The sequence below is a fragment of the Centroberyx gerrardi genome, chromosome 13 (assembly GCF_048128805.1).
Source record: "Centroberyx gerrardi isolate f3 chromosome 13, fCenGer3.hap1.cur.20231027, whole genome shotgun sequence".
Taxonomy (NCBI): Eukaryota; Metazoa; Chordata; class Actinopteri; order Beryciformes; family Berycidae; genus Centroberyx; species Centroberyx gerrardi.
The window spans coordinates 2,914,694-2,929,915 of record NC_136009.1 but is presented as its reverse complement, the minus strand read 5'-3'; the positions used below and the strand labels follow the sequence as shown (position 1 = coordinate 2,929,915).

Sequence of the window (15,222 nt, the reverse complement as noted above, 5' to 3'; positions counted from 1 at the left end):
TTTTATATGATCTTGTAATGTGTATTTTGAAGCTTTTCCTCCATCTCCAGCTCCATCTTCCCTTTGTCTAAGAAATTATACACCAGGAAATATCCTCCGCATTTTCATCTAAATGTGAAATGTAAGAACATGATGTGTAAAATCAAATTAAGTGCCGACGTGGTCATTTTTCATGTTTCGCATGCTGTAAAATATATGTATAAAAGATTACTTTCCCCTTGTAAATATAGCTGGGTAATTCAAAATAACAACCCCTATAATACAGATTGTATTAATCATTAGAAAGGCTTTACAGAAGACTTTAATGGTCTTTTATTTATGTCCCTTATTAGGCCCCCAGGGATGGGCTATGAAGGTACACCAAGAGGCAGAGCGTTTCCACAGCAGATTTACAAATCCCAGGATGGCTGTAAAAACTGCACTCCAAGGTGTTTGAAGCCAATTATTACGCATAGAATACTGCCGTAGCCCCAATTAAAAACCTCTCTTGCTCTTCTGTGAGGTATTTATTTCCTTGTTTATTTCAGTGAGTGCGCTGGAAAAAAGCCAGAAACTAGTCAAAAGAAGTTAAAAGACCTTGAGTTTTGTTTTTCCAGACAGCGCGGGGTCAGGTGGCGTGTAAAGTAAACACATGCTTCTCATGACAACACTTTTAGATAATGAGAATCCAAAATAGGAATAGGCCTAATAATAGAAAATAACTCAAAACTTTGGGCACTTTTCAAGGATTGCACATATGGACACAAAACTCATGAAAGCACACCATCAAACTTCATCAATCGTCGTTTTATTCATCAATAAAAATATACACCAGGGAAAATAGCTTCATTTCGTCCATCTTCCCGATTCTCTTTCAGTTCACTTATTTATTCATTTTGGCTCTGAAAAGATCTGTAACGCTATGCTTCCGCTGAGTCGAGCCCAGTGAAAAATGCATACCGAAAATTCTAACTCCCAAAACAACGCAGACTCACAGGAACTCTTTGTCAGCAAGGTTAAAAGGAGAGAGACGGCGGAAAAAAGAGGGAAAAAGAGATGTCATGTTTTTCACTGTCGGGGCTTCGCAGTTGGCGAGGAGCTTGAACGATTTCAATTATTGTTGTGTCGCCGTTGCCAAGTGTCCCCTTGCATCACTGTCTATCTGGCTGTCCACTGTAGCCTTGTCACTGGTCAGAGTGAATACCTGCCAACACTAAATGATGGTGCCGGTTTCACAGACGCGGACTGAGCCTAGTACTATATATCAAGAGATAACTTTCAATTGAGATCAACCTTCCTTTTAATGGATGTTGATATTGTTGGCAGTTTTGTCTAGTGTTAGGCTGAGTGCATGTTCATGAAACTGGCCTTAGGAGTCCTTTAGCGACTAGCTAGCCTTCACTAATCCACACCTGGGAAGCTGAGGCTTCGCGGTTCTGCAGTCCCTGTGAGCATGCAAACATATTTAGGGTTCCTTAGCCTTACAGAATTAGTAAATAACAGGGATAAATCAACTTCAAGGAAAAAGGCCTACAGGTTTCTTTGGCCTTGATAACCCCACTAGTTTTCTGAGACTGATGGAACTGTCTGCTTCTTTCATTGGCTTCATTGCCTTTCTCCCTGGTCTCTGGTCCAAATCTTTTTTCTTTGCAAACCATAAATTGTTTCCATTTTTTTGAGCCTCAAACTCAGGGTAATCATGGTCCAAGCCCAATTGTTATTCATTTCCCAGAGTGCTATGTGAGTGTTTTCTTCAGTGGCTAGCAGTCCAGCTAGACAACAGCATCATCGGATGGATTTTGAGAACCGAGCAAGGACCAGAATCCATTTGGCCAGAACTCACTGAACCTTTTTTCACTAAGACATCTTAACAAGCAAGTAAAGAGGAAACCCAATGCAAATTGACCTAGCATTTCACAGTGCTGGTCTCGTGTCAGCCTGCATTTTGTCCCTCACTTCTGCAAAAGCTTTTCTCAACCTGCTAAAACTCATGTCTCTTTTCAGTTGCCTTTCAGCCAATGTGTGTGTGTTTCTCCCGTTACACATAAATGGCATTTCTTATCCTCTGATTTCACTTGATGTCACAGTTCGCAACCGCCAGCATTCTGTGGCAGTAATTTTTGCACGATTCCAAATTAAAGTATTCAGCTTAGTTTGCAAGCAATCCATTTAACCCATCTGTCTCGAGCGAAAACTTTTTTTTGATGATAAGCTTTACGAGTCTGGGTTAAGTTGGCTGGTGGCCATGTGCTCTCCAAAAAGTCGTTCCAGAGTTTGGCTCTCTGGCTCCCAGTCTTCTAGGTCGGCATGGTTTAGCTCTGGCAATGTGGCAGTCAGCCCCAAAGAGCTGACTGACCCAGCCAAGGACCCGCGGCCTTCATAGGCGTATGTCTGAAGCGAGTCGTACGGTGGGCCCCGTGTGTCACAGTCCGCCTCAGCCACCTTCCGTCGAATTACCTGGTGAATGATCTCATGACCATCCAGCAGAAGCGAGGGCGCCGACTGGCTGATCTCCCGAGGAATGCAGTCAATCACAAACCACGCAGGCTCAGACTCTGGGCTGTAGTTCCGGTAATCCCCCTGCCTCGCTTTTCTCCTCCTCACCATAACCATCTCCTCCTCATCCTCCTCAATGTCATCCTCCTCTCTGTACTGGCGTCGTCTGTGGCCGTGGTAGGTGTGGAACTTCCTGAGAGGCTCAGAGACGGTGGGATTGCGAAGTGCAGCAATGTCAAAGGCCTCTGTGTCCTCCTCCCCGCCTCCCTCATCGTCGTAAGTTACCACGTTCTCTCTGATGTCCTCTTCAGAGAGAATCAAGGGCTCCTTGCTGGCCTTCTTGCTGCGTAGCTGGGCAAACAGCATCACTATGGCTGGAGGGAAAAGAGACGGAGAAAGTTGGGGGGTATACAGGGAGATAGAGAGGAGAGGGGAGACAGGGAAGAGGTGGGGGAGAGAGAAACGGTGAGAAAGGGGTCAGAGGGGGATATACAGAGAGTGGAAGAGAACAAGAGGGAGAGGAACAGGGAAAAATACTTTCTTTTTTCAATAAAATGACAAGAATGACGAATCAAGGTAGCATGTTTGGATAATTCTGGGGAAACATAAACGACTGTGTTTTTTGCCTAATAAACTATCAAGCGGATTAAAAAAAAGAATGTGTCATAGGCCATCTGCCCACTGATCCATGTCTACACCAATCTTTGAAGGAACATGTTAAAAAAAAATCATTCTACCTGTATGTGTAGCAATTGGAAAGCAATGCAGTATTTATGGGCCCCTTCCAGACCTTGAATTAAGCACCATGCAGTGGTGCTTAAGTCAGTTTTTATGCTCCTCTGATTATAACCCTGGAGTTACCACAGCGACGAGCTCCTCCTCCTACAAGATTATACCTTGAGATGATGAATATGTAAATCGAGGCGTGTCCACCTTCGCATTACAATACATGGATTCTGACTCTAATTTAAATCAGTTCTTTTCAATACACAATCAAAATTGTAAATATGTCTAGCATTCCCATCAGTCTCCTGATGTAACACAAGAAATGTACATACTAATGAACACATTGCGAACATAGGCCCTTTTCACAAAAATGGCTGTCGTACTTCCACAGGATATAGTTCAGTTCTCACCATTGCAAGCAGTGTTAAAAAGCCAACTTTTTGTCACCCATAACTCTGTCTGTGATCACATATTTTGTGTTTCAGCATAGGGTATAACACAATACAGGTGTTGTCACTGACATATCTTTCCATTTTGGTTTCGGTTCTGTTTCTGTTCTGTTTCTGACGACTGCGGACGTAACTGTGATCAATGGTCACAAAATGCTTAACGGCTAACCAAGGCTAACGGTAATTTCTGCACTGTTAGCATTTTGTGACCCTTGATCAAATCACATTTTTTATAGTTGTGCAGTTGTCTGACAAAAGAAACAGAAAGATGTGTCAATGACAACACCTGTATTGTGTTCTACATTATGTCGAAACACAAAATAAGTAATCACAGACAGAGTTATGGGCGACAGAAAGTTGGCTTTTTAACATTGCTGGCAATGGTGAGGACCGATCTATACCCTGCAGAAGTACGGCAGCCATGTTTGTGAAAACGGTCTATTGCAAACATTGAACCAAGTCTGTTGTCCAAGTCTGGATAGGAAAAGCTTGAACATGCAGATATCAGTCCGCAGAGGACCCACCCAACTTTGCACAGTCTAAATCAGGCTATGAGAAGTGATTCATATTTCATATTTTAATAGTAGAGTAGAATGATCTTGTAACTCATGATCTTGTAACTCATACAGGTCTCTCACTGACCACAGCCAGTACAGTGTGCTGGCACTCTGGCACTTTACCTCTCTGAGATGCTGTCAGCCTGTCTGCTTTTCTCTCTAGCTTTCTCTCTTTCTCATTTTCTGTCCACTTTTCTGTCAGGCTATCTGTCTATTTGCTTGTCTCTTAGCAGTCTGTTAAAAGAGTGCTTGCTATCAGTACACTAGCATATTGTGTTGCAATGGCAAATACAGTAGTGGCCTTTATAATAAAGCATCCCCTTGGTCATGGATGATCTTTAAAGCCTGCCCAAGGAAATACATATATTGGAAAATATGTGTTAAATATCAAGCTTGGTTGCTGTTATAGTTACAGTTGAAAAAATAACATATCACATTTCCTGATTCACAACTGATAGCTGTAGTTTGTCAGTACAAAATCATGCCTATTGAAATCACCTATTCAAAAACATTGAAAAGACAAATATTGCTCTTGGAAATTTCAATTATGGCATGGAATAGCAATGGAAACATCATGGGATTTTAGCAAAAATGTGTGGGTAAGCTGATAGGGACACTGTCTTGGCAAGCATGGTGTATTTGTTAGGCTAAAATACAGATTTTCTAGAACTTTCAACATTGCAACGTATTTTATGTCAGCACATATATTTATGGAGCCGGAGTCTATCCCACAATGAACAATGCAGTGGATTTCTCCATTCTGCCTGCTTAAGTCTCTCCCTGTATCTGTTTCTTTTTATTCACTGCTTCCCTGTTTCCTCACACCTTTATTCTGGCTCATATATTCCTGTCAAGGCAACACCAACAGACAAAAGGGGAAAAAGATAATGAATAAGTTCTCCTCTGTGTGAGGCAACTGCCTGGGTAACAAACTATTGTTTTTCCTGCTAAACACTACACACAGTTTGACAATACTAAGCAATGAAGCCATGAATTCTCTAGTACAAGCCCTAAAGGTGTAGTTCTGAGACTACCTACCTATCTGTTTAGGTTTTGTGGTGGTAGCAATAAATTGTAAGATACAAAACCACTGTGATGCACGCTGATGCAATGAGGTGACCCTGCCTGAAATATGTTAAACCCAAATATTTACCTTTTCCCACATACATACACTCGCATGCACACACACCAACACACACATGCATAAATGTATACGCACAAACATGCCGGCAATCATACTCTCAAAAAACACATACACATACAGACACACACAAACACACACACACACACACACACTAATCAGATGGTAATATGATGCGGGTGACATTTCTATATTAGAGCAAATCATGAAATCCATTTAACGTTACATTTTTAGTAGAATGAATGGTTAAATGACTGTTTAACTGTCAACCTTGTTAAAATTAACCCTAATCCTCCCAAATGACCCTGCTCATAAATTACAGACAATGTAATGTATGAAACACACATGTATTCATATCATATTCGTATGAAGGCTGAACTTTTGCTAGGAAAGGCTAAATATATATGGTCTGATAATGCCCTTTCTCCTTCAGCCCTAGCTCCTTAAGCCCTAGTTCTTTTAACCCTAGCTCATTTTAGTCCTGGCTCCTTTTAGCCCTAGCTCCTTTAGCCCTAGTCCCTTTAGCCCAAGCTCCTTTAGTCCTATCTCCAATAGCGCTAGTCTCTTCAGCTCTACCCATTTTAGCCCAAGTTGCTTTAGTTCTACTTCCTTTAGCCCTCCTTTTAGCCCTATCTCCACCTAGCCCTATCCCTTTAGCTCTAGCTCCTTTAGCCCTATCTCCAACTCCAAAGCACTCCAAGCTTTAGAAGAGTCAGCTCAGTTAAGCCACCTAAACAAAGATCAATTGCTTTTTTGCCTTGTTAGCTATATAGCTATGCTAAACCTTAGTAACTACGAACCACCACTAGCTACCTAACCACTGTGCAAATCATAAGTTTAGAAATGTAATTGGGTGTTCTCATCCGTTGTTGCCAAGAGCTGTAGACCTCCAACATGGCCGCCAGAGGGAGTGTTACATCACCTGAAAGCCTATATACCAGTGTTTTCCACAGATATGTTATCTAGGTAGAGTGGAAAAGCCTTTGAGACATTTAGACACTCTCCACTGAAACAAGTGAAAGTCTCTGAAACAACATTTAGACCATGTGGCAAATGTTCCCCAACCAAACACTACAGCAGCTGATTTCACTTGTTAACACACCTTCAACCAGAGAGGAGGAATTAGTGAAATCAGCTGCTGTAGTGTTTGGTTGGAATGAAAACCTTCAGACTCCTCCACTGAACATTGCATGTGACCTTGGTAAGTGAAACGGCCATATAGCCTATACACCTGTGCACCCATACACTTACCTAATAATATGACAATACAGAGCAGTATGGCCACAAAGGCTCCAGTGCTGAGGCCGGCTGAAGACAGAAAGGCCTGGGCCTGACAGACATTGTTGCTGTTGCGCCCCCTGCTATTCTTCTGACAGACGCACACCCTGAGGGTCAGTGTAGCGGTGCTGCTCAGAGGAGGCTCCCCGCCGTCAGCCACCACCAACACCAGGCTGAAGAACTCCTGGTCCCTGTCCTGGCTGAAGCTGCCACGTCGCCGAGATACAATACTGGCAGTGTTGTCTGGTGATGAGAAGAAAGGAGAGGGTAGACGATGGATGATGCAAGAGAAGTAGACGGATGATGGGAAAGAGAATGAATGAACACAGAGAGGTGGATGAAGGGAGAAATGGAGAAGGATGATAGGAGAAAGGTCAGATGATGCAAAAGAGGTGGATGGATGAAGGGAGAGAGTGAGAAAAGGTGAGGAAGGTTGGGTTTGGAGTGTAGAGAGGATGAGGTAGGAGAAGTTAGTGGGGGCAAAGAGAAAGAAAGGAATTAAGAAAAAGAAATTAAAGAAAGCAGGGGTAAAAATTGAGAAAGACACAGGAGGGGGGAAAACAGAACAAAACAATACTGTACGCAAGCACAATAATTTATGCCGAGTTATATGAATAACCCAATTGTTGGGTCTGATACACGGACCAAACAAACCCAGCGAATAGCTTTGTATGATATAGCATTATGGTCTTGTATATTAGGATGCATGCATGTCTGGTCCGCCTACCACACTTACAGTATATTGAAAGTAGGTCTTGGCGTGCTAGAGACTGGAGAATGGTGCTTGTGCAATAGGACATTTGGTGGACTTTGACGTGGAGTGGTCGAAATCAAACTTTTGAGTATACTATAAATTACTATGAGGGATGGTGAACTTTGGTAGTGGCTTGGGTTGTGTAGCTTCCTGGACATGATAATCCCAAAATCGGTGATTCTCTGTTATCTGCTGCTCCGGGGCTCCTGTAGAGGCGATTGGAGAATTGTGTTTTTTTCACTCTCCACTCACCGCCATTATATGGCGAAACAGGTCTGAAAATCATACTTTTAGCACATAAATGAGTGTGAACAAATCAGGTTCTGACAATATAGGAAAAAAAACTAGTAATCCTGCTGAAATGATTTGAAGTGAATCGCGTTCTTTATGTTATTAAACCAACAAGTGTAACAAGTGTGTCGGAAGAATCTCGGTGTTACACTTGTTCAAACTGAACCCTGCCAGTGGGTTTTATGAATATGGGCCTGTATCTGTGAAAGAACCAATTATATCCCTTTTCCTGTTCCACCCAAAGCTAATGAGATTCATTTTAAGGTTCATAATGACATCTACCCTTCTTACAAATTTTAAGAATTCTATTTAATATTTATGAGAACTGCCATTTTTGTGACTTTTATATAAAAACCACAAACATATTTTGTTGTTCCCACATTACTGTGAATAAGAAATATGTTGCTTACTTCTAAAAACATTGTAATAAGTGTATTAGACTGCAATGGTGTTAGGTGTAATGAATGTAAGCCATATTACTTGGTTAATAATATTTTTATTCTAGCCACATTCTTTAAACCCATAAAAAACCCTCCTTAGTTTTTAAAAGAGAAGTTGAGTCATTTAAAAATCCTTAAAGGCAATGAGAAGTTGCAATAGCTGTAAACTTATTGAATACATGCTACAAGCTGTTACAAATATATTTCTTTCTCCTTAGATGTTCTATTTTTTGTCCTTTGATTTCCTTATTCATAGCTAGCTATGAATTTTTGTTGTGTGAGACTGAAGCTGTTTGCATATTTTGATACTTTAAATTATTGGATTTTTTTTTACACAGGAAGTACATATACAAACTACACGTGTTAGTGCTGCACTGGGTTACTCATTTAATTTAGTCATTTTTGACCGAACATTTTTTTAGAGTGAGAGAGCAGTTGATAAGTAAACAGCTATTAGCAGAGAAGGCATACATCTCTACTGAGTCCAAAAACTATCTGAGCAGTTTGTCAAATAACTAACACATTTATCTCTTTAAAATTGTGAAACATGAGAGAGATCAGTGTTTCAAGTTCATTGAAATATTCATATTCAAGTTTATTTGATTTGACTCCCATAGGTTTCATTCCCAGACCTCCTAGCGAGATCCATTCTCCAAAAAAATAGTGCCTTGTCTGGCAAAATCACGCAAGCGATGCTTACTGAGCCTGACATGTTGTGAATGTTTGTGTGTGTGTGTATTTGAATCACGCAGGAAGCTATTCATGCAAGCACACACACACACACACACACACACACACACTATTTCAATTCAGGTTCCACTGTGAGAGTAGATGGTTGCACAGCATGACACCGAGATAACTATGACTGGAACTCCATTTCTGTCAACATCCTTTAACTCCTCTCCTCCTCCTCTCCTCCCCCTCTCTTCTCTCCTCCTCTCCTCTTCCCGTCCTCTCTCCTCCACTCCTCCCGCTGTGTCATCTATTAGAGAGGGAACTGTGACCAGAAGCTTCATTAGCATAGCCTTCAGAAACATCAACACCACCAGTGGTGAGGTTCTAGCCAGCTTCTTTCCACAGCTAGGTGATGTGTGTGTGTGCATGTGTGTGTGTGTGTTTGAATGAAACAGGTACTATTTGGAAAGTGTGATTTTTTGTGTCTGTGCAGTCACGTTGCCATTATACCAGAATTTTTATTTCAATGCCCATGCCATGTCTTTGTCAACTCTGTAAGTGTGGCACTAGTTTGTAGGATTGGGATCCAATTTAAGATGTGGTAAACTGTTTGTGGCTGTTGAATGTCCTCAGCTGTTTGACTCCGACTGCTGCTAGCTCTGCCTATTCGGATACTTCTTTTACTTCTTCTTTTAAGAAGTAAAAGATTACTTAAAGCTGCAATAAGCGATTTTCCGACCACTAGAGGGTGACAGAAACCGCAACACAACCAAAACCACTAATCATAATGGCTGGAACTATTGCCCTGATAGTTTCTGTTGCTTGCATGTCGTCACATCAATTTTGCTGCTTATTTTTCAAGTCAAGCCATCAAACTCATGTGAGTAAAGTGAGGAGAAATGGTGGCGTTAATAAGAAATCATAGTTTTCACCTGGAATTACATTTGTCAACATATTTGTCTACTGGACTACGGAAGCCCCAAAGGACAAACTTAGCGAAGGACCGTGCATAAAGGCTAACAGCTAAGCTAAACGAAGTGTCGCCGGTTACCAGTCTCGCTTTGCCAGAACTTTCTCCCGCTGAAGGTTACCTGTCCAACAATGACAAGTGAAGAGGTAGGCAGCAAGTTATCTAGTTTAACAAGTTTACTCGCTCGCTTCATCGATTCCGCCATTACGAGAAGTTTTTCAGGAATGGGAGGGGGTGAGTGCTGCTTTTAAACAGCGAGGGAGGAGACAAGCTAGTTTGAAAAAAATGAAACGCTACTGAATGGGCCGGGAGGAGCTTTGTTCCGGTTTGGAATTTGACAACAAGCTTTAGAAAAGAGGTGAAAACAGCAACACAGCTGGCTGCTGTGTGGATATTAGTTTATATCATTATGTCTCAATGAAATCTCCACATAGCACACATTAGTTTCAGGATTGGTTATATGGTCTGATATCGCTTGCAGGTTTAATGTCCATTTAGCTATTCCATTCTGCACGCATATACACCCTGTGGAGTTACGCTGAAATCAAATTTCTGTTTCCAGAAGATATTTGGTCAAAGTATCAAATCTTTATAATACTCAATATTGAATTCAGTCTTTCGCAGTGAAGTGGTATTGAGATTTTGGTTATTGAGACTAAGCTAGTGTGAAAATGTGTGGGAAAGAAGGGAAAAGAGAGAGGGCCAGTCGAAGAGAAAGACAAACTGGCGGAGAGACAGCTATTGGTATGTACAAACAGTGCCTCCATCTTCACAGTGTGCATCCCGACTGGCCCGGGGAGCTCCAAGCCATGATAAAGCACGCCAAGTAGGATGCTAGCAGACAGTGGCATGTGTGTGTGTGCATGTCTGTATATGTGTGTATTTGTGTGTGTGTAGATTTCACTGAATGTATTCCGGCACTGCCCATGGGACTCGGCACAGAAAGATATCTTCATTTACATATGTTTCCTATTGACATGCACAGAGCTTCCAGGCACACACACACACACACACTAACATAGATATGCAGAATTGCAAGTTAAAATTCATTACTCTTCCCTCACCTACGGAGGGAGATAAACAGGTAAACAACAGCTCCAGAAAAAACGCCTCTCTCTCTATTGTTTGGCTTTCTTTCTTTCTTTCTTTCTTTCTTTCTTTGGCCTTTCACCTTTGCCACCTTCTCCTCTACTTTTCCACTCACGGATTCTCTACTGCGAGAGAAACTGCATCTTTTTTTTTTTTTTGTTCTGTCTATGTCTGCATGAATGAAGGGCTGGAAACAAACCAGGTGAGAGATGAAAGATTATATTATCTATAACCAACGTTGAAATAATGATGCAAGATTATGTAACGGATGGTGACTGGACATTGGTAGGCACTTGCCGTTCAGCACTGTCCTTCAGGCCTGGCTCAAACCACCAATGCTCCACTCATGAGCACCAATATATTTGAATACCTGCTGTCATATCTGAGCTTCTACTTGAAAATAATCCATATCCAATGGCCAAAATAGGGTATTTCAACTTGATTACAATTGCACTGAAGCACCAATTGATTTTTAAATTTCACTAGCAGGCTATCTGGATAAAGCCAAAATGCAGTACATGAATGGCTAAAGGTTTTAGCCAGCAGTGCATAGCAGAACACTAGTCATCACTGCTGCAGTTGCTATTAAACTATTGAAAACTTGTTTGAAGCGCCACACGCTTGCTTGAACTGGAGATGCTTTTATCTAACACTTAAAACATATTGAGCTCTCAGCGCTGTAGGGAACTCACAACAGCACACGCTCCCCCATTGAAACAAACATTAAACGTCTCTAAAAACAAACACAATTAATTTTTTTTTTTTTCAGCTTGATACTTCATGACTTTTCCTAATTTCATGAGGAAAACTGGGAAACATAAAATTTAACATGGTGATATGTTCTCAAGGTCCGTGTTGTTTGGGATCATTTTGACCCCAAATACAAAAGCCTTATAAAACCAGAGAAAATATAAAAGTTTTACACAGATTTTCTTCCTCTTTGTTTTGACTGATACTGAGGGAACTTTCCCATGCAAATTTTTCGATCTTTAAAAAATGTTCCCATGCTTTAGGACCCTAACATAAGACGCGCGCACACACGCACACGCACACACACACACACTAAACCATGTATCTTTGAGTTTTATCTCATCTGAAGATTTTCTGCTAGTGAGGTCCTGTCACAGCTCTTTGAAAGACTATTTTGGTCACTAATTGACTTTTTATTGGAGTTTTTTTTTCATTATTGACTAACTGCTATGTGTTACTTGCTGATGTTCTGAGGTGTAAACTTGGGTAACACTTTCAATTACAATCATTATTTGTATAGGTTTAAATTGCTGGGGTTAATTTGACCCCAAATAAAAGACGTTTGTTAATTTTAACATAATAGGAGGGTTAAATAATGATCTGCCACATTTTCATAAAAGTAAATGTCTGTTTTGTGACTTTCTATTGCCAATTGATGATCCAAATAATCAGAAATGATCAAAATGATCAGAGGCGGTGGTGTCAAAATAGCACAGGCTGTAAAACTGAGGAGGTAAACTCTGTTTATGAATTGGGGAAATGCCTACCGCTACGGTCTTACCCACCACTGTATCATCAACCCTGCCTGTGAGTTTTATGAATATGGGCCACTATGGGTTGCCTTCTGCTAACAACTCTGCATTGGAGCTTTATAGTGGGAGGAGATGGAGGAAGATTCCGATGAGTTGTAGTTTTATGTGGGTTTTATTCTCCCCTATTGATGCAATTCTCGCAATTTTACTGTAAAAAACACTCCTAGAACTCAAATTGCATCACAACTTTTGAGGAAACCTGCAGAAAATTAAGCACTTTTGGTCACAAAAAACAGGGGGGGGGGGGGGGGGGGGGGTGTCCACATGAAGCAAAGGTGGAAGAAGAAGAGAATGGGAGTAAGGAGGGAAAGAGAAAAGGATTAAAGTGCAAAGGAGAGGAACTATGATGGCTATGTTGTAAACACACCTTTAAAGGATAATTCTGGTTATTTTTCAATATCTTTTTTTATTATTTGTAATGAGTATCTAAACCATTACTAGAAAAACTTTTGATAAAGGTGTATTCTTCATCATAATGAATGAATGAAAAAAAAGGAGGAACAGGTTCTCCTTTAAACAGCAGGAGCAGGGAGGAGCGGGCAAGAGAGGAGAGCAAGGAAGGGAGAGGGGTGAGGAAATCCAGAAGAAGACGAGAAGGAGATATAGGGAGTGGGAGGAGAAAGAAGAAAAGAGCAGAGAGGAGGTGAAATTGATAACATGTGGGGGAAGGAGAGATTAGTGAGAGGGATGGATGTAAAGAATGGCACGGGCATGAGGCATCTCTCCTACAAAAATACGGGGGTGGGAAGAGAAAGAGAGTGAGAGAAAGGTAGGGAGGGTGTAGACTGAACGCACAAAACTTTAAGACTGCCTTTCCTTTCTATAAAATAGACCAACCGAGGTAATTCCAGGTGAAAACTATGATTTTGATGAGTTTGATGGCTTGACTTGAAAAATAAGCAGCAAAATTGATGTGACGACATGCAAGCAACAGAAACTATCAGGGCAATAGTTCCAGCCATTATGATTAGTGGTTTTGGTTGACATCTTTCTATATTCCCATTATGATTAGTGGTTTTGGTTGACATCTTTCTATATTCCCATTATGATTAGTGGTTTTGGTTGACATCTTTCTATATTCCCATTATGATTAGTGGTTTTGGTTGACATCTTTCTATATTCCCATTATGATTAGTGGTTTTGATTGACATCTTTCTATATTCCCATTATGATTAGTGGTTTTGATTGACATCTTTCTATATTCCCATTATGATTAGTTGTTTTGGTTGACATCTTTCTATATTCCCATTATGATTAGTGATTTTGGTTGACATCTTTCTATATTCCCATTATGATTACTGGTTTTGGTTGACATCTTTCTATATTCCCATTATGATTAGTTGTTTTGGTTGACATCTTTCTATATTCCCATTATGATTAGTGATTTTGGTTGACATCTTTCTATAGTCCAGTCATTATGATTAGTGGTTTTGATTGACATCTTTCTATAGTCCAGCCATTATGATTCAAATTTTTATTCTACCTGAGTTTGCGTCGCCAAGAACAAAGTTGCGTCCATCTTGGTCCGTTTGCCTCCGTCCATTGACTATGCAGGCATTTGTCCAGTGTCTCATTTTTTTTTTTTTTGTGTTCTGTTAACTATTCTATTGAGACATGGATTGTTGCAATAGTCATGTAGAATGTGCTGTTAATGTGTCTCTGTATGTCTGGCTATGTAATATGCACTGCTATGAGAGATAGAGGAGGGAGAGAGGGAGAGAAGAAAGGGTTGACGGGGAGAAAAAGAAGGGAAAGACAGAAACTGAATAAGAGGAAGACAGTAAGGAGAGATAGAGGGTAGAGGAGAGGTGTGCTGTCAACAATGCTATTGATTCTCCATCGACTGAGGTAGAGGAGGGACTACAGGAGGAGGATGAATGAGGAATGGAGAGAGGAGAAAGAAAGAGAGGTAAAACACCAAACTATGAGTAAATTAAAAAAAAAGCAGCAGCAAACAACTGCTGAAAAGTAGAGGAAGGAGAGGGAGAATTGAGGGGGATGAGAAAAAAAAAGGTGGGTAAGGGAGGGGAGAAGAGAGGTATATTTGGTTGTGCAAACATAGGCTTAATGACAGTCCTACTGCCACGGTGATACAACACTACAATCTGCCTGAGGGCATGCAGGCTTGGCAGAGAGGAGATGAGGAAGGGGAAAGATGGGGGTTAGGAGAGATGGAAGGAGGGGAAAGATATCGTAAAGAAAGAGGGATGGAGGGAAAGAAATAATCAATAGAAAAAGAGCATCAAGAGAATAGGTGGAGGGGAAGATAGGGGTGGGAGAGGACAATTAGAGAGAAAGAAAATAAAGAGAAAAATAAAGAGCAATACATGGAGAGAAGGAGAGGAGGGTGAGCAGAGAGGGGGGGAGTAGGAGGTAACTAGAGTGGAAAAAACAGCAGAATGGAGGGAGGAGAGGTGAGGTGATGGAGAGATTGCCAAATAGAAAAAAAATGGAAATGAAAGGAAGGAAGAAGAATGCTGGGGAAAGAGGGAGGAAGGTCCTCCCTTCCTCCCTCTTTCCCCAGCATTCAGCCAGACTAGGAACATTTCCAAAGTGCTCCTGAGCAAGGAAACATAACCCTCATGTATTGTGGTTCCTAACTCCACGTGATTCCATTTGCCTTATTCAGACAGCAGCCATATTTGAGTTACATCATACTCAGGGTGGGAAACCCTACCTGGACGTCATAGCAAGCAATCAATGTATTGAAAAAATGCTTTGGGTGCTTTTGGGGTTGATTTTGGACCACTGGCCTGTTATGACTGTGTTGAAGAGCCGCACCCAGGCAAGCAAGACGTAATCGATAGTAAAGCAA

At 41.1% G+C, this 15,222-nt stretch overlaps 1 protein-coding gene across 1 annotated transcript in view; it reads right to left on the bottom strand.

Annotated features, from left to right (window-relative positions):
- Positions 1 to 2,193: 2,193 nt before the first annotated feature.
- LOC139922516 (cadherin-18-like) overlaps positions 2,194 to 15,222 on the bottom strand; it is a 119,581-nt gene continuing 106,552 nt past the window's right edge. The window contains exons 10-11 of the mRNA XM_071913048.1: positions 6,600 to 6,869; positions 2,194 to 2,849 (exon numbers count right to left, since the gene is read on the bottom strand). Coding sequence (XP_071769149.1) covers positions 2,194 to 2,849; positions 6,600 to 6,869 — 926 coding nt within the window. The remainder of the gene's footprint in view (positions 2,850 to 6,599; positions 6,870 to 15,222) is intronic.